Genomic DNA, 24512 nt, shown 5'->3' on the forward strand with positions numbered 1-24512 from the left:
CTTTGGGATGAATAATAGTTTTTTAGTTGTAACATGAAAATCACTTTGCAGTTGGACTGGTAACGAAACAAACTTGATATTTTTCACAAACAAATCCCTAATAAAAAATACATCATTAAAAAATCTGATTTTTTGTGAACAAAAGACTTGTAATCTTTACTGAAAGTCTACCAAATTTTGTGAAGATACACTTACTGCATTAAAAGTTATAGTATAAATACTTAACTCAAATATTATACTGAGCCCATTGCAAAAGGGTTAACAGCTAGCTCATTTAGACAGATTGAATTATAAAATAGTGCTTTTGACAATGAAGAAGGGTTTTCTTGTAAAACACATCTGTCTGAAGTACAGGTACAGAGGTTGAGTATGTCATATTAAAGTTTTGGAGCCTCATTAAGTCCTTGCAGCCATGTGCAGTAATGCTTTATGATGACCATGCATCTTAACAATCCTGCAACTTAGTTTATCTTCCAAAAGGTTGTCATGTCCAAAGCACACCACTCCTTCCTACTTTTCCATAATCTATTAATTATACAAAAACAGTGGTTTTCCATTAGCCCTTTAATCAGTCAATTTGCAAGAAATCTATAGGCAATATGTCCAACAACTTTCATATGAAATATCATGAATACCCAATTCATTCTTCCGCTGCTTGAGATATGTGACTGTTGAGCAAAAGGTATGACTGGAAGCCTTATCTTGGTGAATCCATACTCTTTTGTCCTCATTTCCAGATTAAAATCCTTCTTGTTGGTGTTGCATACTATTAACTGGAACACTTGGATGGCTTTTATTGCTGAACTTCATGCTTAGGGATTTTCTCCTATGACAAAATGCCACACACTGCTTACCATGGCTAGGATACAACTTGTTGCAAGTCCCTTTGTGAATGGCCCTGATGCCCCAAGTCCATCCATATTCCTTTGTTTTTACACTGTAATTGATTACAAAGGATAACCCCATATTATGAATTCTAAATCCAAGATCTTAACACATCTTTACAATCTGAGTGTGAATTTTGTGTGTCAAAAAAGGCTGTTATGTACCTTTCCCAAAAGTTATAAATTTTTGGTGGCATCAAGATACCTATAAAAAAAAGGCAAAATATAGTTTTGATGTATGCCTTTCCACCACACTTTTATATCAGCTATGGTTGTTACATTATTTGCTTATTCAGAATAGTTATAATACAATATACTCAGCCCTGTGTATACTCCTGATTCTCTAGTTAATTATTAATAATAATAGAGACAAGCCAATTATTATAATTAAAACTTGAATAAGTTAATTTATAATAAATAAATTCTATTTGTAGTGATTAACAGCATTTCAAGTAATATTACACAAGTTTGTTATGTACAGTATAATTTAAAAAACTAATCATTAGTTTAAATTAAAACAAACATTTACAAAAGAACTATTGACGGTATTTTAATTAAATTAATTAATAAGGATGCAGAATATACAGGGGGTGATCCTATAGATTAGAAATTTGGAGAACCCCTGTTCTCATCATTTAACATTTGCCAAAAGCTATATTTTATTGTGTATCATTCTTCTTCCCTCAAAGCCTTGCTTCACCATACTATTAAAAACTGTAAAGGCTGCCATTGTTAGATTTCTAGAAACTGTTGTTTATCAACTCTTTACCTAGTATCATTTTTTATTAAATCTATTTTCACAGATATCAACGTTAAGAAATTGCCAGCAACTTATTTGACAGTAAAATATTGGTGTATAAATGTAATTATTTTTGTAAATTAATTTATTTTAGTTCTGTATCTGTTTCATACATAAAATTATGTAATAACTTTTTTTGTGATTTGGCAGGAAGTATTATCACTCATTCGCAAGTATGGATTGTATCCAGATATTGTGACTTTTGGAGTTTTGGCCTTGGGATGCAAAACAAAAAATTTGGGTCTCCAACTTTTAGAAGAAATGGAGGTAAGATCTATACATTATATGCTACTGAGAATAAATGTTTGGATCTATAAAAATATATATAATAGTACTACAGTACTAATGTGCATTTAAAACTAAAAGTTTGAAAACACAACCTTCCAGTAGAACAAACAAAACAGATTTCACATCAAACAGATTGTATAACAGAATGGAAAAACAAAGAATAAAAGAAGGTATTAGACTGTCACTTACTATAACCTTATTCAATATGTACTTTTATATTTCACATAAATATTTAAGTGGTAATGAGTTTTGTATTATTGTTTAAATTAATTTTTATTTTTCTGCAATGTAGAAAAATAACTTGGGTAATGATATTATAGTGTTTCCAGTTTCAATACAAAACAATAACAAAAGATTGAGATGTTTGAAAGGTAAGTTAAACCAAATGAAAGCTTTGTATGTGATTAACCTGTTTTGCTTAGCATAGTGAGTTTTAAGTTTTAGTGGAAAATGTTACTCGTTATGATTTTTGGTATTTTCTCTTTAGTAAAGCTCTCTGTTTGTCAGATATAAATCTATTTATGCTAAATGACAGTAAATTTGAAATCACAAAGCAAGACTATACTTTTAAATCGGAATAATAAATTTCAATACCATACTAACATTCAATGCTTGTTTGCAGAATATATGGTGAAATAAGTCATGTTTATAAGGCAATAAAAAAAAATTTAATGGATTTGTATGACTACAACTGGCTTACAGTCATAATGCTTGGATACTCATTAAACTACCAAGTCATAATGCTTATATATATCATTTGAATTATGAACATTCACAATGCTGGAATACTCTTTAAACTATCAACAATGATGATGCTGATTTATCCTTGAAACTACCAATAGTCATAATTCTGATATACTCATTAAACTACTAACAGTCATAAATCTGTTGTTTCTGAAGCCACCCCTTCACTTTGGTCCTGTGGGAGCTTGCCACTTACACTTTGTCCACCTGTTGACTAACTTTGTAAACAAATCCTTGGATCATATAGATTTTCTCTTGGGAGTTTTCTTTGTCTTTCAAGACTCACATCTGTCGATTTTCAACAAAATTGTGAGAGTTTTCACGTGGAGAATGCACTCAGGGTCTGCATATACCTCCATTGTATAGACGTATGTCACCTCCTAGCCCTGGCCTAAGGGACATCATCTGCTATGAACTCTCTTCTCCTTCAAGAGTCTGTTTATTTGATTTGGCAAGTCAGTTTCCTCTGTCAGTATTGATTCCTGTACAGTATCTGATTCATCTGGAAGTCTTTATCACCATATTTGATGGATGAGCTCAACCTTCTCCTTTAGATTTATGAGATATGAAGCTTTTGGTTTATAAGGCTCTCATGTCTCCTTTTCTCCCTTTTAGGGACTTTCACCTCTCTGGATGTTTTCTTCTGTTTCCCTTTCTCTACTACCATTTATTAGCCTCTCACTGTTTTGAATATTCACAACCTCTGAATATTCTTATTCCACCACTCTACACAGACCTCATGTACACCTCCAGCCATGTTGATGCAGTTTTAGATACTTCCACCATTTTCAATGTTTTTAGTTCTGCTGAACAGTCTTTCCACATCAATGTCTTTGATATGGGGGCAGTTCAAGTAGTTTAATGGGCCTACTACAATATTTCATAACAGTTGTCTAGATATCCTGTTTTGATCTATTCTGACAACTCCACTATAATTTCTCACATCTTCTTGTTCCTAAGCTTATCTTTTGGGCTCATGACAACAACATCCAGTTGTTGGCCTTCCATGTTCTGGGATATTAAAATTTAGTAGGAGATCTGCTGTCTCACTAGACCAAGTCTTTCCAACAGAGTGGTCCTGACATATTCTGGTGTTTCTGTGGATTTGTTCTCAATTTGGGAATCCTCTTATCTATGCATTTATGACTCCCCTCTACACTAAACTTTCACTTTTTTGGTCACTATTCCCAGAATCCATGGTTCTCCCTACCAATATTACCTCTAAGTCTGGATTGCTCCACCCTCTTTCTGTATACCTATCCTCATCTTCAATTTCTTCCCAGGATGCTTTTTTTTAATCATAGCATAGCACCTTTTGCTAGGTTTTTCTCATTGACCCTCTTTTTGCCAGAATAGTTGTGGTTTCCACTTCTTCAACCTCCTGGCTTTCTTGAATTCTCTATCTTTCCTGTATTGGAGGCTCATTTTCTTTATGTCAGTCCCAGACGTCCATCTTTCATCAAACTGGGAAGATACTTGATTACAGCAGCAATAAAAGAACTAATGAAAACAATAGAATGTATAAACCAGTTTTACCAATGATTCTTTCATGCGAAGAAATGTCATTTTTACAAATATCCAAAGTAACTGATTTGCATATTGGCATCAGTTAAAAGAAACTTAAAAACTGAGTTGGTCTAATTGGTCAATACTAAAGTTAAATATAATATTACTAATATGGAAATTACTGTTTAGATTAAGAAACCAAATATGCAAGAAACTTTAAGAACTTACTATTATTTTTTCTTAACTTGAAAGTAACTTTTTCACTAAAAAGAAAATAATTGCAAATGTAACTTACTTTGGCATTTTATTACCAGTACACAAAGTGGTGGGGCTGTTGAGCCATGAACTGTTTATTGTTTTTGCCTGCCACCTTTAAATGTTCATGTAAAGTGTTTAATACAACATAACCTTAGTGAATATTTCCAAACAGGAAAACATTTGAACTAGGCCTATATGACAATTATAATGAACTTTTTTAAAGCCCACCTATGCTGTTGCCATGTATGCATATATATATATCTTTTGTATTCTCTGTAATAATGTTTGTACAATTAATAAATTCACTGTCTAATTGTCATTACTCTTTTTTTGCTTATGTTTCCATAGTTATTTCTGTTATTTTATATTTTGTCTTTTTAAGGACTTCCTATAAGGGAGCTTGACATAAAAGTGATAAAAATTTAGCATTAACCATAAATCAAAATTAAATGTGAATAATGAAATCTGTCTCAAACAAAACTGGAAATTATAGTTACTGAATTAGGTGTAGCAACTCAAAAGGATAGAAAGCTGTTGTTTTTTCTGTGTATAGAAATAGATTCATGAGACATCAGTTATTTGCACTTGAATAAATTGTGGTAGCATCTTAAACACTAGAAATAAAATGTAAAAGTATAAACTGAAGCTCACATTTGTTTTATTTAAAAGTAAGCCCTCTTTGTTACATATGATGTAGAAGACAACATCCATTTCTCTTAATATTTGTGATTTATTTTTAAACGTTTAGCAGGAATAAAGGATAACACTAAATTAATGTTATTTGTAAGTTTGTTTGTAACTTTTATATTCTATATTACTTCTGCTTCCTTTCACTTTGTTAAAAATACTTCCATTTGAGTACTATAATTCTCTTATAATCATGATCTTAAATATGTACATAAACATTGTAAAATGTATACTTTTTTATATGCACTCTATATTTATAGGATAGTTTTTGATTAAGCTCTTCCCATTTTTGTGTGTGCATTTGTTCTTTTAATTGAAGAGCTTAGCTTGAAGACATTGTTTGTATGTAGTTATAAATGACCATAGTTGTGTAATGTGTAAATCAGATAACTCTGTCTTTTATTTTCCAATTTTTAACAGGCTGCTGGTTTCAGACCAAATGTAGAAATATTTGGATCACTTGTACGAAATGCCACTTTTATTCCTGACTTTTGGTACCTCATCTCACTTATGAATAAGATGAAAGATTTAGAGGTAGAACCTGATCCTCCTGTCCTCAAGTGTTTAGAATACATTCGACAGAAAGCAAGAAAGATCCTTGCAGCTCAGGTTTCTTGGACTTATAGTTTATTTTCTATTAACCAGTAGCTGAATTATGGAAACTGATTTTGTACAGTTAATGTAAATTTAAAAGGTTTTCTTTGTACAGTAAAATTAATTCTTTAGTAATGCATAGAATTATTTGTATATGTTAATGTAGTTATTTTATTTTTTGTACACTAAAATTAACTCTTTTCTAATGCATAAAATTATTTAAATATTTCCAAAAGAATTATTACAACTTTTAAACTAATACTGTGAAATTTAATATGGTGTTTATCTTCTCCAAGTGTTGAAATATATTTCTAAATCATTAAGTAAGAATACAGTAGTTTTGCTTCTTGTTTGGAAAAAAGTAACTTCATAAAAAAAACATAAAAGTGCCATCTTTTCTGATTCTTTATCTTCATAACATTAAATACTTGTTAATATAATTAATGTCAGTAGGCACTGTTGATGACATTCCTTTTAATTGTTTGTATCCAACAAAATATTTTTCATACTTTTTAGTTTGTTTTTTCATAGATTTTAATGTACTGTTAATTTTTTGATGTGTGTGTGTGCAGGAACTGCATTAAGGGGAAGAAAGATTATGAAAATTTGAAATGCTTTTTAACTGTGTCCTGTTTAACATCAGGTTAAAAGCACTCCTGCTGAATTCTTTTATCAGATGATGCACGTGTTACAGGTACTTGTGTGCACAGTAATAATTACTGTTTCTCTTTGAGAACAAATGGGTTTAATCAGTATTAACCATTCAAGTATAATATTCCAGTTTGTCAACTTACATCCATTACAAAACAAAATCGTGCAATTAGAACCTTTCTCCCCCCCCCCTTATTTCTTTAAATAACTAAGGTACAACCTATCTCAGTTGTGGCAGATACTCCACTATGTTCATATATATTATCAAACTCTATGTATTGTTTACTAAATCTGAGAATCCTAATGCATTCAGTGTTTAAACGTTTAGTTTTTAGTATTATCACTTTTAGATTTCTGTAGATGTACGTTATTTGCATCAAATTTCTACTGAATTATATGTATTATTATTCTTTCAACACTGTGACAAAAATTACCTTTAATTCCTTTTTGGCCAGTCAGTATTATGGTATGTACATTGCCTCATGAAATATTCTTTGTCAGTGTGTGTGTTCACGATTAGCCATTATCTGAAGTGAACCATCAGTTGTGTATCCTAGTACTTTCTGATCAGTTTTCTTCAACAATAATTCCAATTGTAAATCTGTTTCTTACCTCTCAGCTTCTCTATTTCCAGCCACATTTGTGCTGTTTCATTTCATTCCGTTAAGACTGTGCTTTCAAATGCATTAAGTACGTGGTTTTCACAGAGCATGCTTTGATGGTGTCCCTTGATTTGGTAAAGTCTAAAATAAAGATTTTTTTTCAGGTTTAAGCTCATCGATAGAATTTATACTAATGTTTTAACCTACTGGTTGTGAGACTTTTCCTATCAGCAACTTTGTTTTCCTCCTCTTTTATTTATGTTTTGTCATCATTATGGCTGCAGCTTATTAGTTTGTGTTTCATCACTTCAGGTTATTATTAGTGGGTGTGTGACTTAGTGGTTTGTGTATTGGCCTGTGAACCCTAGAGTCTGTGGTTCATGCCCCACAGATTATTATTAGTGGGTGTGTGACTTAGTGGTTAGTGTATTGGCCTGTGAATCCTAGAGTCTGTGGTTCATGCCCCACAGATTACTATTAGTGGGTGTGTGACTTAGTGGTTAGTGTATTGGCCTATGAATCCTAGAGTCTGTGGTTGGTTGATGCCCCACAGATTACTATTAGTGGGTGTGTGACTTAGTGTATTAGCCTGTGAATCCTAGAGTCTGTGGTTGATGCCCCACAGATTACTATTAGTGGGTGTGTGACTTAGTGTATTAGCCTGTGAATCCTAGTCTGTGGTTGATGCCCCACAGATTATTATTAGTGGGTGTGTGACTTAGTGTATTAGCCTGTGAATCCTAGAGTCTGTTGTTGATGCCCCACAGATTATTATTAGTGGGTGTGTGACTTAGTGGTTAGTGTATTGGCCTGTGAATCCTAGTCTGTGGTTCATACCCCACAGATTATTATTAGTGGGTGTGTGACTTAGTGGTTTGTGTATTGGCCTGTGAATCCTAGAGTCTGTGGTTGATGCCCCACAGATTACTATTAGTGGGTGTGTGACTTAGTGGTTAGTGTATTGGCCTATGAATCCTAGAGTCTGTGGTTGATGCCCCACAGAATACTATTAGTGGGTGTGTGACTTAGTGGTTAGTGTATTGGCCTGTGAATCCTAGAGTCTGTGGTTCATGCCCCATTGCTGTAAAATCATACTCCTTTGAGGCCATTGATGTGTTATAAGAGTGGCAGTCAAGTTCCACTTTTTGATTAAAGTAGCTCAAGTGTTTGCCAGTGCATGCTGTTGACTGTCTCCTTTCCCTGTAGTTTACCATTTCAAAATTAGGATTTTGTGTACTGGTGTATCTACTAAGTTCTCCTCATTAACATGGACAAGCAATTCTGGAAATGGAAATGATTGAACAGTGGAAGTGTGATTAATATGGGCAACTAGTTCAAGGACTACGTACATGAATTGTCACAATATAATACAAACAGATTTTCGTCCATCATGCCATTACCTCAGGAATAAGACCTACTGGGCAAGGATTCATCTTCTAGCATGACAATACTGATTGCAGCATGCCTGGCAGATTGTGTTGACCCTGTCCTGTAAGAATAATCATTTAATTAAATGTAATCACATAGTTGATTAATTAATTAGCAAATTCTACTAATTGCCCAACTCTATAATAGAATGGTATCACAATAAATGTACATCTACTGTGAAGCATACTGGAGGGACAGTACAAGTGTGGGCTGGTTCACAGCCATAATGTTGGAGGTTGACACAAAATTGATGGCATCCTGACTGCTGATAGATACAAACAGGTTTTTATCCATCATATCATTCTCTTGGGAACAAGACCTGTTGGGCAGGAATTCATCTTGTAGCAGTGTTGAGACAGTGATCTCAACCATGTAGTAAGTATGTTGAGATGATACCTGGGAGGAAAAAAGAGCCAATGAAACACTCAAAACCATGGCTCAGCCTGCAAGAAGTTTTGTTATGAATATCATTAAGGTTGTATAGGTTATATGGAAATTGATAAAGTCAAGTGGCAACAAATAACTTGACTGAGTTGTAGGGAGTACATACATTCATAAACTTACGTAGCATGAAAATAACGTGCACTGCTTTGTTTGAAACAACTATGAAGTAGTAATGTTTTGTAATATAACTAATGATAAATTGACCATTTACTTGCAGTTACTCATTGTTTGTATCACTTGTGTATTTGCATAATTATTTCCATTTCTGTAATTTATGAACAAATTTTATAAGGACACATTAAAAAGTTAAAATAACTTACTGTACAGTCATTTGAAGAAATTAGAACATTTTCTATCTGGTTGTCTTTTTCTTTCCATGATATTAAGCTTTACTAGCAACTTCTTAGTATTATATTCTAACTTTTGGTGTGTTTTTCAGGACCGAGGAGAAAAGGTACCATTACCATACACGAAGAAATATGTTAAAGAAGGCTTCCGTGTGTATAACTTGTACTATAAGCAGTGGTTAAAAAATACTTATGTTGAAATACCTCAACATCCTTGGGCACAATATCAGCAAAAAACTCCATAGATTGATTTCTAAATCTTGTAGCATAGATTCTGTAGCAGTCCATTTTGTAAAAATTAGAACTGGCTGAGCCGAATTAAAAAGTTCAGTGATTGGACAAAGTTCAAGGTTTGATTATTATACATACACATCTTACAGGATTTTACAAAATGTGGAAAAGTTGAGATCTTTTTTTACTTCACCATTCTTTTTCTTTTCAATCAAAAAAGGTATGCAGTTTGTTACTATAATGTAAGTTACACATTTAGATCACAGTAATAAGTTATAGTATTGAAATTTAAATACCACTAAACAATATTTTCCAAAAGAAAAAATTCTAAATTTCAATAAGTTATTGTGTTAAATGGAAACAAATTTTATTACTTGGGTGGTTTAGACTAAGCAAGCAATATGCTGACTTGTTGTAAGAGGTATAAAGGTGCTTAACTTTTACCTGGACATAGCTTATTGACAACTCTTAGTAACAAACAGTTAAACAAGAGTGCTTGACTGTACATAAGTGTAAAGTAGTTCCCAAAGATATAATTTACTGTCATAATTCAATGTGAATAGATGAACATTAACAACCTCCACCCTAAATTTCATATAAAAATAGGAAATTTACATTTTCCATATTTCATTTTAAGAGAATGAAAAATCTAACATATGCAAAATTTAGCATAGTTTTCAATTTTCCAGTAGTATGGTGCCAGACTTTCTGCAACTGTTTTATTGTATCATTGAAATAGAAAAATGTGGCACTGTTTCAGACCTTACAATAGTTGGTGATATATATACATATATTGTTGAACAATGTTGGATTTTACTGGTAACTCTAGAAACATTATTATATTGAAAGCAACAGCGGTTATATTAAGTTTCATGTTAAAACAGCCCTTAAAGGTTTGAAAGAAAGAAAGTGAAGCTTTACAAGTTTTAAGATTCATGTCAAGTTTAGTGATTTAATATGTATAAAACTTTGTCTGCATAAAGTAAAAATAATCCATAAAAACAACTTTAAGCACAATGTAGAATTTGATGTGGAATTCAAACACAACACTAGGTCTTATTAATAAAGTTAATTACTTAAAATTGTATTTGTTTCCAGTTATCTCACTCTAACTAAATTTTCTCTGAGTAATACTTAATAAATGTTTAAAAACATGTCCAGTACAAAAGAATTTAAAATTGAATGTTAATATCTTTATCATTTCTTTCAATGTACATAACTTGTAATATTATTTATTTTTTTAAATTTGAAACTTCACAACAATACACATGTAGCAGTTTATAAATTAAATATTCCAGGGTTTTAGAAATTCTGACTTTAATATGAAATTATCATAACAGCACATTGGGTTCTCCAACAGTCTTAACTCTGATCATTGCTAGGTGCACATTCTCAAATAGTATAACTGTTAACTTCTATAAGTCCTTAAAAGACACAGTTTCCTCAAAACGTGATTCTTCTTGCTACACATTGTGTAATATTTTCAATGATCTAGATTGCTAAATAAAAGTGGTCCACTTACTTAAACTCAGCATTTAATGAAAACCCATTTAAAGGAAGTTCATGAGAGTTGGCTCCAGTCAATTTAAGAGAACAGGGCCCCATTCCACACCATAAATCATTAAATGTTTCATCCAAGGAGTTACAAATCCCAGGGATCCAATGTGAGAGAAGAGTACTCACTATCTTGTTTGGGGATTATGAGTCAGTAAAAGTCAAATTTCTCATGTAGTCTTTAATGTGCTGACTTTTAAAATTCACATATAGTAACACACACTAGTTTCTTTTCTGTGTGATAACATTTTGATTATTTATATCAATATCGTTACTTGCATGACAAAATTACAATGTACATACATCATAAAGCAACAAGGACACGTTGTGACATTTTCAAACATAAAACTATTAGTGTAATCTCCTAATAAACATTCTTTTCCACGATTTAAAAATTGTGTTAATGTGCTGATAAAAAGAGAATGTTTCAAATTTTAATGACTGTTAATTAACTTAGTAGTGAATTGCATGTTTTCTCGGAAATCTAGTGCCAATAGCTGAATATTCCATTAACTTGTATACTTTCTTAATGTAATTATAATCTTTTTTTTGTTTGTTTTTAGAAATCATATACTAGTAATGAATTTTCACACATCCTGATTGTATCAAAGTTACACAGAAGTAGTGTGATATTTATGCTGACTGAGAGTCACAAAAAACTTGTATAGTAACAATGTCAGTAAAATGTTGGCATGTACAACTCCCACACAATTAGAATGATATCTTAATAAAATCCAAATAAATGACATTATTTTGGTCTTATTCTTTATATTAAATCTCAATAATGTTATGATAAAAAAATGTCTTCATGTCCAGAAAAACTGGGTTTTTCAAAAGTTGTGAAGTATTTCTGTCATCTTCCTGATAAATACAGAAGTTTTACAGCATTGTGCTAAGCTCTTAACAACAGTGAAGGGTCTGAAATTCATAAAGTTTTATCCAGCTGATGTAATTGACTAAAAACTTTGTTGTGCCAAGACTTGCATGCATTCAGTCTGAGATGTACACTTAATTTGCATGGTATTTTAATAAAGTGCCCCATCATTACCATAAACAACCCGTCCTAAGATTTAGATAAGCAATTTATTAATTTAATCTCCGTGGTGTCCCAAAAGTCTTATTTTGATGTTAAAATGCATATTCAAAATATATACAGTAAACTATGTTATTTTAATTATCTGAAATATCCTTATAAGCTAAGTTACATACCCTTTCTCTAAAAAATGCTCTTCATAAGCATTTAACCCAAAAGTTACATAACATACCTGACATTCAAATAAGCTACAAGTGCTAGAGCAATGGTTCCCAACCTTTTTCTCTTCATAAACTCTTTGAGTAATAATAGTTTTTGCAGTGAATCCCTTTTACACAATAATAATTTTTTTAAATTAAAATAGCTTTTGAACATGTTGAATTCATTGAAAATAAAAAGTTTATGTAACACATAGTATGTAACATATTTGCAATAAAATCCGAATCTGATACTGTCATCAGTTTGCAGTTAGTACCCAGTAAAGGTGAAATATAATTCCTTAAACATAATAAAAAAATTGAAAACAAAACCTAACGAGACTTCTGAACTTGGTTTGAAGAATACAGTGTTTAAATTCAGCTCAAAAGAAGAGAAATATAGTCTTAAATCTGGCTCTACATCAAGCTATTTCCTTCCATAAATATTTTAATAAATTAGAAGGAAATTAAAATATTGGCAAAAACTGTAGAACTAGGAAAGTGAAAAAGATGCCATTGCCAAGTGTTTCTCAGGAACCTCTCAGAATTATCTCAAACCCATAGGTTTTCATGAACCACCAGTTGGGAAATGCTGCTTTAGAGGTTTAATAATTAACTAACTTCCTGATAACTTGTATTCTTTAGAAACTACCAAATTTTTAAATACTAAGTTAATGAAATTCTTATTTTATTATCTGTATCCTGTCCAGTTGCATACTCAGTACTCTAGGCAAAATGATATAAAAGGAAAATTACGTCTTAATAAATGCAAGATGACTCTCAAACACTTTACAGGATAGTTAAAGGGCAAGAAAAAAAAGTGAACTACTACAATGCTCAACATCACTAGTAGTTATATTTAAATAGCAGTGCTTCTTTGTTTACTAGTATTTTTAATTAGGGTATTAGATAACACTTAATATTTACCTTATCATGCTTTAACTCATTTCTAAAATACATACATACTCTTAAAACAATAACATTGGTTTATAGACCACAGTAGCAACTGATCACTATTCACACACCAATTCTAAAGCTTTCAGTAGGAATTGGACGGCTTCACTTCCAAAAGTTGAGGGTAGTGTTCTAATACATTTAACAGAATCCCATCAATATATCTTCTCAGCTTTGTGTTTACTTCCTTTTGCTCCTGAAGAGCTTCCATAACCTGAAGAAATCAAATTCACATGAAGTCTCGGACATGTAATCATGCAACATGATCATTCAGTAGAACACTCGTATTGTCATTCCTTGCATCTACCACTACTTTTGTATTGAGCATTTTGGGAATTACATTTTAACTGATTGAAAACCTTAAAATATTTCCATTACTGCTTAAAAGGTGACAGTAAAGTTTTGTTGACTTCATCCATAATTTATATGTTTATTTTTGGTTTCCAAACTTTAAAAATAAAAAACATACTTGATCTTTGGACAAATTATCAAATTCAACTGCTAAAGATTCTTGTCCTTGGTGAATTAAGGTGCGGCCTTGTTCCAGACGGCTGTTTAAAATCTGAGCTTGTAACTCCTCATTACTTTCAAGTAGGTATTTATTTTCCTAAAAATATCCAAAAATACATGTTTTGTAAAACAATTCTGTGGGTAATGGTACTTAAGTATACATAAAATATTCTGTCTCTCAATAAATGATGTATATTCCGACATAATTGAATTAATGTACTCATAAATTAACTGAACATGTGCATTTTTTTTTAAATTAATTTTCTAGTAAAAACATTTCTAAAGTGTAACTCATATATTGCTTTTTAAAATTGACTATGTCCTTGAGAAACACATACATAAACAGAAAAACTTCAACCATCCTTTAATCTCAAGAAAAATAAATCCTGATGTAGCTTGCTTTTGGTATTGAGAAAAAAATAACTCGTAAGTAATCCAATAACACTAAGAGAGAAATCTTGAGTTCAAATGATTGTAAAACCCAATATTTGATCTCTTCTGACAAATATCTTGGGGCCTAAAACTACTATGCAGATTTACTGTAGGTACTAACGAAGCCATTACCTCCTTGAGTTTTCTCATATCTTCTTCCAGTTCTTGGTATTGAACAGGTAACTCCAGTAGTATTGAAGTTTGAGGTTGCTTGGTATTCTCTTGTTTGAACCGTCTTAGTTCATCTAATTCAATGTTATATTGTTGAAGTAGCTATTGCAAGAAACAGAACATCTTTATTTTTTCCACAAATCATTGTACAGTTTAATTATATATTTAGTCATAAAGGTTGAATTACAGAAAATGTTCTGTAACTATGATTCTAAAACAACAATGTTTCAAAAATTATACAATACATCATCAAACATACCTAGGAAATAATATACTATAATTAAAAAAACTAATGATGTAACTTTCTAATATAGAAACAGTTATAAGAGTAATATCACAGTTTTTTTCCATTTAATAAAAGCTACCAAGCACAGCCAAATAATTTAACTAAAAACGTTTAAAATACTTATAAATTATAAAAAAAATCACAACTTTTTTGAATGTTTAATAATTTGTACAAAAATTGTAAGTCAGTGAGTATATGTTGTTTTTGTTTCAGCAGTATAAGTAAGAAACACTAAAATGACTCATCTGAATACTACCCTAGAAAGAAAAATCACCTTGTATTGATACTAGACAAACACTCAACTTGGACAAATAAATGACGAAGTGCACACACTTTAGGAATAACACAATAAACACACTTTGTAATGTACAATAATCAATACACACCCGAGAACTTTGCTCCAGTAAATAACTGTATGGTGTATAATTAAAACAAACATGAGAACCATGATTGATGATCAAACGTGCGAAAAACACATACAAACCTGGGAATTGACTTTTTTCTCCTCATTGATTTCCTCTCGTTCTCTTCTTGTTCTTTCAAGGAGTTTCTGATGCTCTTCTCTAAGACTGATGAGTTGTGAAGTACTTTCTGCTAGCTCCTCTTGAACCGCGGATTTCTCCTATGAAATATTAAAAGTAACCACGATGAATGAAATGTTATATCAAATAAAAAATTAACTACTTCCTTTGCTACAGCTATCTTCTCTTAAGAGAAAATAAAAGCGTAAAAATGTTTATTCTTTGATTACGTAACCTTTGTTCATTTTGTATAACATACAAATAGTAACAAGTTCTCTAACTAAACAAATACCAACATACCTGTTAAAATATGTCTTCTGTTAAGCATTAAAAGGTTCTGAATACATACATCTCATTCTTTCCTATACATTTTTTAAACTTTTATTTTTCGGTATTACCATTTTTAAATCTAGTATTTTATATAAATGTCTATCTCTGGTGAATGCGTGAACATTATTGTTACCTGTTTCAGTCTATCAACGTGGTTTTTTAGTTTAATAACATCCTCCTTGAGCCCAAGGTGTTCTTGTTGAAGTGAGTACAACCTAATGAAATATAAATTAAAAAAAAAAATATTTTACTGAGGAAAAAATCAGAGAAATAAAAAAAATTTGCTAAAATGATACAGTTAAATCCATGGGCGCATATAAGGAAAGGTGTTGTTCATTTGAGGCATTATGGGATACGCTTTGAAATGATCTCTTGCAGTTTTGAGGATTAATGTCTATTACATAGGTAACCGTCTAATACTGGAGTGTGAGGATCGTTGAATATTTTCAATTGTTTACACACTTCAGTAAGCTTGCGCCCATGGCTATAACTTTTTTGGCATAATATTCGCGTTAAGATTTTCAATGGTTTAGATAAATATTGAACTGTTTTAAACAAGAACGGGTTATTTTTTATAACATATAGAACGTTTTTCTATAAAATACAAGATAAATAAAAGAAGTGACAGATGACCAAAACTAGTTAGAATTTCTTAAAGTACTGACAAACTCGACTAACTTACCTATTTGTGTACTGCTCTATTTCTGCAGCTTTGTCTCTCTCTAACCTAGCCTGTAGGTAAGATACTATCGTTAGTTTACTGTGTAAAATATTCTTAAAATATCCCAATAAACAATATAAATTATTAGACCCCTAAAAGCACTTCCTATTTTTTGTTTTTTGTAAGGACTTCAAACTAATGTTGTTGGTTTTTAATATTTGTTTCAATTTCACAGTCTATCCGGTATTAACAACTGAATATGCTATATTGCATGAGAAATAATCAAACTTGAAATGAGTCGAACCAATCACTAAAGTAAACATGGAAGGTACAGCTACTTTACTCTAACTAAAAAAAAAAAAATAGTTTCTGATATATGTGTAAGAACAACGTCAGAAATTACTTTAAAGAAACGGTCAACAGTTCTTTCTCATTCTTCATTTCCCCAAATCAGTAGCCTCATGGACTGGTTTCTTAAAATAATGAACTACTTATCTCATTAGGGGCAGATTGGGTATTCTCAGCTGAGCTTTGCCCCATAAGTCTAGGTAATTCTTGTTTCCCGATGTCTGGTTAGCCCTTTGATCTAGTTGGGCTAAAAGACTCATCCTTAGTATATTTTCTCTTTCGTATATTAAGAGCTCTTGGTTCCTCACACTTACGGTTGTAAAGGCTATGTTTTCCACATTTAGTTCTCTTTCACTAACAACCTTTGGAAGTTGTTATTCCCTACATAATATTTCAATATTACTCGATCTGATGATCCTGTGACTTCTATATGGTGCCTTTAGTTGTTTATCTGCGACTTTAATGGAATCAAGTTCCATCACCAACTGAAGAAGTTTCTTTAAAAATGTACACCTACTTTGCTTCAACTCAATTCTCATGTCCTCGTCTATTATGAAATTTATAAATTGGTCATGTGCTAACGAATCCATCATTCCACGTGGAGCTTCTGAATATGATAGTTGTGCAAGCCTTTCCAAATCTTCCGCTAGTTCAGCTAAGGTCTCTTTTTTACTCTGCATCCTGTACCAGAAAGTCGTTAAAGCTGGTTCTTTTAAATGGGCACCAATATGAATAGCTTGTTGTTCACTATTCCACCTGTTCACTTTGGAAATTATTTCGAATTGAGACTGATATGCCTCCCATGGTACCTTTTCATCGTAGTCTATTGGTTTGTCAACTGCATGACGTTGTTGAATTGGTCAGCTAAATTCTGGAACTGTATTTGGTAGAGACATGGCTAAAGTAGTCCAAAAAGGTTCTGCAATAACAGATGGCACAGCAGTAGTGGTAATAGGTGTAGACCAAATGGGTTCTTCTATTTCACAGTTTGTAGTAAGTGGTGTTTTATGTTGGAATTCAGAAAGAGGTGAAGTTGATTTAATCTTTGCACTTACCAATTCGTTTTCCATGTTTTATTCTATCACCAATATAATTTTATGTTCCGTTCTCAGTGATCACTTTTTGTACTTCTTTTATTTTGCCATTACAGCCTTTCTGTACTTCTTCTGTTTGTTTGTTTGTAATTAAGCACAAAGCTACACAATGGGTCATCTGTGCTCTGCCCACCACGGGTATCGAAACTCGGTTTCTAGCGTTGTAAGTCCGCAGACATACCGCTGTGCCACTGGGGGGCTGTACTTCTTCAATCTGGTAATTCCACTTTACATCTCCAATAGCTTTGTAGATCTTATCTCCAATCAGATATATTTTTTCTTCATACTTTAAATATTTTGTCTCTTCTCTTAAATTCGTGTATCTTTCTTCTTATAATTTTGTCTTGTTCTTTTTCTTCTTTTAATTTTCTGTCACTTTCTTCTTGGTCTTTTTGTTTTCTGCTTCTTTCTTCTTGACTGTCTTTTAACTGTTTCAACACCTCAAGTGAAGTTTCTATCTCGCTTTGTGATAAAATAATACCACTTCTGACATAAATGATGCAACGTGTTCTATTGTTGGATGGGTTCTTTTGGATTATTTGTGGTAAAATAATGCCAGGTCCAGTCCACGTAACGATAAATAATTATATAATTTTTCAATAAACGTTTGCTACAATCACTAACACTTGTAAGCCAAATGTAATAAATACACTTTTCAACATAAACTCCGCAACTAAATGCAGACCTAACTTCAGATACAACGTTTCAATATAAACTACAAGACGTACGCCTAAGTTAATTATCTTTGATAGATAAACAAAAACTTAAGTTCTGTAACTTAATGATTAACCTAATAGTATACCTTTTAATACTAACAATGACTGACTGACTGGTACTGAACTAACTTACTCATCATTAGTTACTCGGTATTTATTAGGTATCATTTTTGCTACATATTACAGGAACCTTCTCGATTTGTGATGTCAATGCAATGACAAGCTCTATCTGGCAAAAATGTAAACTAAAACATGATTTTATGACAAATTCTTAATACATTTGAAGTCCGAAATGTATAGTAAACAGTAAGCTTTGCTACAGAAGTACTCGGCGAAATCCAGGGTCACGAGCCGAACAGTTTTATCTTATTATCAGGCTTATACTCAAACAATCTCCTATAGTAAAGCAAATTGAAATTTGATTATTCAAATTATTATGATAATAATGTTTACCATTAGTTCTTTCATGCGTGCTTCTTCATCTTTAACTCTATCTTCTGATCTAAGTTCTAATTCCTTGATCTGCTCTTCCAAAGAATGTATTCTGCAAATTTGTTGAAAATTAACAGAGATTATGTATTTAGGTCTGTTACTCAAATTCTTTATAAAGATAGTCCCTATAAATTACTTCAAGAACATAAATTTTTGTCATAATGAAAGCAATCTTCCTCTGTAAATAAAGTTTTCCACATTTCGCAAACTGTATGAGTGTATCATCTGAAAATAATTCCACTACTATTTGTTGCCGCAGTAATCTATACACGACTGATCTGTTACGTTGGATGAAACTAAAAAAAAAATATTTTTGAAGTTAAGCCTTAAGGTGAAACACACGTTATTTTTAAAACTAAAAGTTGTGGTTACCTAATATTAAAACAGATAATCGAATTAAATAATTTACAAGATTAATATTCTACATGAATACGTTTCTGAAATATTTAATTCTACGCTTACTGTACAGGTTTCACGAACGATGATTATGTTTCAAGTCAAAATATGTTCCAATGAACATTGAAGTACACTGCACAGTGTTAAACTCAAAAACTGACGTCGTTCAGACGAACTGCGTCGGTTACTATAGCAACTGAAACAGTGTTAATACGCTTATGGCGCCGTTGTGTGGTTTGGCACAAAAAGAAGAATCCTAGTTGGGTAAGCATTTTTTTTTTTTCATATTTAGAGCAAGCATTCAGATTATAAATGTATATGTATTTTATTTTGCATTTTGTATCGTGCCGTGATATCCTTTAAAACTCTGTGTACGTGTGTGTGTGTTTTCTTATCACATTAGAAATCATATCCTACAGTACTAGTAGTGGTACTTGATTAATAAAAAGCATTCTACACAGTGTGCTAAAAAGTTAATATTACTGTAATTTTACAATGACAAACAGGGACAGCGATAATGGGGTCTTGCTAAGGCTGAAGCTACCCCAAAAGGTGCTTTAACCTCTCCAGTAGCCCACACGCCCAACGAACAATGCTTATTGTTAAAGCTTGTTATCCTTGATACTACAGTATGTGTGCCCACAAGATTTAGAGTACAGCTCCTTCAATTTTTTGTCTCTCCTACCTAAGCCTCTTCATTGGGAAGAAGCTGGCATTGCCCCTGATGACAAAACTGTAATATCTTGTTTAATTTTCTAAAAGAGTTTATATTAACTAATATAAAAAACGGCACAGGCGAGGTATATTTACTACTATGTAACATGTATAACTAGTGTTCATGTAAACGTATACTTTTCAACTAATATTTACTTCTTAAATACTATATGCCTTAGAACGATCGATAGGTAAAGAAGTGAATAATTAATTTGATCACGTTTTGAATACGCTAGAATGTTTCTGCACAACTTTTTGAGACCAAAGGCCGCTTTCAACAGTTGACAAAGTAATTGCAGTATTGATTAGAGACTCGTCCTTCCGTATTGTTACGTCTCCGTTTGTTAATTAACTTTCCGTAACTTCGTTCCGTCGAAACTTAACGACACAAGTCCTTTCTTAATAAAACTGGTTTATTCTTTCCGAATATAACTTTACCGATACACTCAACTTCAACAATCGCGCTAAACAAACGCTGTAACGTCTCTCGTGCTCTCTGACTGCAGTTCAATTACTCACTGTCTACACACACATTACATTACCTTCCCGCGTCACGTTTTCCCCCTCTTATATATACCAGACTACCCTATCTAGTAAATACTAGAGCATTCATGAAAGAACAAGATAGTTCTATAAACTAGAGGGCGCCACAGTAGTCATGTGACTCGCTGACGCAACAGTATAATATTTCGTTATTGAAAGACTATGCATGCAGCATGCTGATATTCAACTGTAACTCTTTTTTTTTTACCAGGAAATTAATATTTAGGGCATTTATGAAAGTTGTGATGATATCGTGATCGAATGTGATGCACTTATCCACGCACATTAAGCCAAACTTTTAAGATGTCATTTATTGAGCTTTCGCCATCTGAAACTGTGTTGTTTTGTTTATTTAAGATATAAGGATATTTTAAACAATTGAATATGACCCATTAGTTTTAGAAATACAAAAAAATTAGAAGTAGAAAACTTACGTAATATCGAAATAAAAATTATTATGCTCATTAGTAAAGAAAGTGTAGATGCCACCTAAAGTAATAAAACTTAAAGGAAGATAACGAAATTTTGCATTGTATATATATATGTGTGTGTGTGTGTGTATTTGTAATTAGCAAAATTTTATTCGTAAAATGTATACAGCTCTTAATGATATTGGTTAAATTAAACTGTTGTTTAAAATGCAATTCCAAAACAAGAAATCCAATAACATGAGCAGATTTCTCAGTATCATAAAATTGAATTCATTTGTAGTAATAGCGCGAATTATGAGTAATGTTGGAAAGCATGTCCTGGACTATTAACTAATATTTTCTTGATCAACTGTGTTTTTTAACCATCACATTACTAGCTTGTTATTAAACCAGTCACTAACGATCGGATCCACATATTGCACCATATTGAATAATTTTATGTTTCCCGTTGCTAAAACTCTCATTTTCAAATAACTAATAAAAAAACCTTGAATAAAATCGCCGATTTTTTTATGCAAAAGAGAAGAAATCCCACCAGTAATTAGTGAAATTAACTGCAGTATTAGCGGTATCTTTGTTTAATTTTTGTATGACTCATATGTTATTAGAGATCCTATAATCAACAATGTCATTGGCCCAAAAGTAATTTAGTATATATATAGTTTAGAAAAATGTTGTTTCAAAACAGATGTGGATTAAATATGTTAAGGACTAATACCGAAATTAGTTATAATATTTCTTCACGGTTCTTTACAAGTTTGGTTACTGTACATTTTTAACCAATCAGAACATTCTAATATATTAAAATTATTAGTGAAAACAAACATAAAGTTAAAACTTCTAATTGTTCATCATTTGTTATAGTAAGTTCAATAGGTTTCACTTCAAACAAATCATTATATATGTAAAGCTTAGCGCTTACCTTGACATGAGAGTGGAATTTTCTTGCTTTACTTTAGAATAACGATCATCGTTATTTGTTTGATTTTCCGTGAGATCTGTTACTTGCTGTTGAAGTATTTGCACCTGAAAGACATTAAAAATTGTCTCCTTCCTTCTCTAAAACAAAATACGATTTTGAAACACTTCAATATAAACTTCAAACATTTTTGTGTTAAAATGCGTCTATTTTATTTCACACTGTCTTAGAAAAAAGGAAAAAATAGATTGATATTTTGTAAAACAATTCTGAGTTCATAAGCTTTAGAATTTTTTTTTCGGCCTCTAGAGCAGTGGTTCTTAATGTGGGCCACGCCATGTTTCTAAGGGGCCGTGCATGACGGAAAATTAGGGGGGGGGGCACAGTAAATTCTGAGTGGGCCACCGAAACTTCACTGCCCGAATAAAATATTTAAAATTTAAAATTGAATAAAAGGTTCCCTTCTCCCCGTATCCCCCACAGCTCAGAAGTCAAGTTACCAGACGCGACTGGTACTCGAGTAACAATCAAAATGTCTGTCTGGTATCTGTGAATGTTTTCGACTGATTCTCAAGAGCAGCAGAGTGATATAACACTCCAAGCTAGATTCAAGCGTGACAAACATTATTTCTGTATAAGTAGTGAAATAGCTAATAAGTTTCACAGCTCTGGGAGAAGGCAAAGTTGTATTTTATCGCTTTTCCCACACCTTATCTGGTTGAATCTGGTTTTAGTCGGGTGACTTATTTGCTATCAAAAATACGTAACCGGTTTGATGTTGTGAAGAGAAGTGATCTTCGCTTATCACTGACAACACTACAACCCAACATTCAAAAACTTTCATGTGTTAACCAGGCCCAAGGATCACAGTGAATAAAATGTCAATAATTAACAGAATATTTTTACTTGTATAAGTAAACAGTATGTTATAAACAAAATATTTGAAAACAAAACAATATTGTAAAAATAATATTATAAATATATCATGAATCAACAGTGTGGAAATAAACTAACTTTTTTCCTAAGTAACAGCGTTTACGAATGGTGGGGCCACAGAGATAAATCAAACTCAAAAGGGAGTCACTGGCAAAAGAAGGTTGAGAAACACTGCTCTAGAGTAGAAGTTTAAAATATTTTTAATTCATAAAATAATTCATGAGATTTTCGTGTAAAGATATGGTGCTTTATATACATATAATTCTGAATAATTTAAATCAAGATTAAGACTTCATAACGAATAATATATATTAACTAATCTGTAGAAAATGGTGAAATATCTATCTAGCTATCATTTTTACTTTATCATTAAGATCTAGGACATCCTCCTCCAAAGACGTGTCATCAAAATCACAACTTGTTGAGCTCCGTCTACTATGATTGGATGATTGATCATTGCCGTTTGGAGTGCCACTACGAAATAACTGACTGAAGAAAGAAACAAATACTAGAATTTCACATCAACCTACAGTAATTAACAGGTAATCAGGAGATACATATGTAATTATTAGGATATATTAAACAACGTGTTAATAATTTATTTCAAGTAATTACCTAAAGTAACGAAACTAGTTATCAACAAAAATGCTTAGATACTAATAATATCTTGGGTAAGGCCAATGAATTCAGGGATTTTTTTCATTCGAATGTAATTGTATATAATCAAATATGCTTTTAAATTATCACAACTTTGCTCAATCAAAATGTTTAAATAATAAAAGTTATAATGACTGTTAACTGAACCAAAGGAAGTCGAAATAATCTAAATGGTTACTAAACTGGTTTTGTATTAAACTTATAATTGTTGGTAATCGTTCGTGTGTCATTGTAGAACCACAACTTGCAAGCGCGAATAATTGTTTAAATATAATATTACAAAGAAAGGGACTATTGATTATTAATTTTTAAGAAGTCACAATAATCTTTTTTTTACTATGATAAATTAGATAAAATTTTATTACGTGATAAGAACGTTAACCAAGAATGTAATATATAGTAAAATAACTTCTTGAAAACAGACTTTCCCGTGTTAAAGATGCATATGCATTCTCGTAAATTAAATCATTCACTATAATAAACATTTTTAAATGTTTCGTAAGGCAAAAAATATAACTGTACGTTTGAAGATACCTTCAATATATATATAGATGTGTATATTGTGACGGATTTATTATTCTATATTTATTTTAATATCGATGTTTTTTTAATTAGATTTATATTTGGAAATGTACATGACGTATACTGTTAAATATGTATTGCGAAACTCCCGCCTATTTTCTAAAGTTGTAGAAGATTCTCGAGTGTAAGAATCAACAATATATGTGTGTACGTAAAGCCAGTGTAGCTTTGTATTGATACGTAATCTGAATTTTCGAGAAACTGTTCACACGCCTATAAATATAACCAACGCGACGCGCCTAAAAAACCGTATCTATTATTGGGTTGCTGTAATTTGGTGGGCTATGAACTTCGTAAGCTATAATTGTGATAAACACTTATTAATCGGGAACTTCAAATATTTGACCAGGAACGTTCATAATTTTGAACATTACAAAGCATTTAACTTCAGCGGATTCACATCGGACATTAGTACTTTTACGAAAACATTACCTAACGTTATTGGTGGAAACTCGGCGTGTGATCAGAAAGAACTACAGGGCTAGCTAGCTCCCTGTTAAGCGAATTATACCTACGTCCACTCGAAATTAACTCGCTCATCGTCAACCCTCGATAAGATATCAAGGAAGTTC

At 31.8% G+C, this 24512-nt stretch overlaps 2 protein-coding genes across 9 annotated transcripts in view; one reads left to right on the forward strand and one right to left on the reverse strand.

Annotated features, from left to right (window-relative positions):
- The window catches only part of LOC106461767 (pentatricopeptide repeat-containing protein 1, mitochondrial-like), a 35255-nt gene extending 25686 nt beyond the window's left edge, over positions 1 to 9569 (forward strand). For 3 of the 4 annotated variants that reach the window (XM_013921618.2, XM_013921619.2, XM_022388804.1), the window contains exons 8-10: positions 1834 to 1950; positions 5587 to 5775; positions 9325 to 9569. In XM_013921618.2, the coding sequence (XP_013777072.1) occupies positions 1834 to 1950; positions 5587 to 5775; positions 9325 to 9477 (459 nt within the window). In that variant the 3' untranslated portion in view covers positions 9478 to 9569. The remainder of the gene's footprint in view (positions 1 to 1833; positions 1951 to 5586; positions 5776 to 9324) is intronic. The other variant, XM_022388805.1, reaches the window with a different exon arrangement.
- LOC106461768 (rab11 family-interacting protein 4A-like) overlaps positions 8086 to 24512 on the reverse strand; it is a 45943-nt gene continuing 29516 nt past the window's right edge. For 3 of the 5 annotated variants that reach the window (XM_022388806.1, XM_013921620.2, XM_013921621.2), the window contains 9 exons: positions 23064 to 23190; positions 21769 to 21872; positions 18724 to 18814; positions 16134 to 16183; positions 15585 to 15666; positions 15085 to 15222; positions 14276 to 14416; positions 13671 to 13808; positions 10764 to 13415 (listed from right to left, as the gene is read on the reverse strand). In XM_022388806.1, coding sequence (XP_022244514.1) covers positions 13287 to 13415; positions 13671 to 13808; positions 14276 to 14416; positions 15085 to 15222; positions 15585 to 15666; positions 16134 to 16183; positions 18724 to 18814; positions 21769 to 21872; positions 23064 to 23190 — 1000 coding nt within the window. In that variant the 3' untranslated portion in view covers positions 10764 to 13286. Of the gene's footprint in view, positions 8838 to 9692; positions 10194 to 10763; positions 13416 to 13670; positions 13809 to 14275; positions 14417 to 15084; positions 15223 to 15584; positions 15667 to 16133; positions 16184 to 18723; positions 18815 to 21768; positions 21873 to 23063; positions 23191 to 24512 lie in introns of those variants that run through there. The other 2 variants (XM_022388808.1, XM_022388809.1) reach the window with 2 other exon arrangements.

Source organism: Limulus polyphemus, unplaced genomic scaffold, assembly GCF_000517525.1.
Source record: "Limulus polyphemus unplaced genomic scaffold, Limulus_polyphemus-2.1.2 Scaffold1027, whole genome shotgun sequence".
NCBI classification, from domain to species: Eukaryota; Metazoa; Arthropoda; class Merostomata; order Xiphosura; family Limulidae; genus Limulus; species Limulus polyphemus.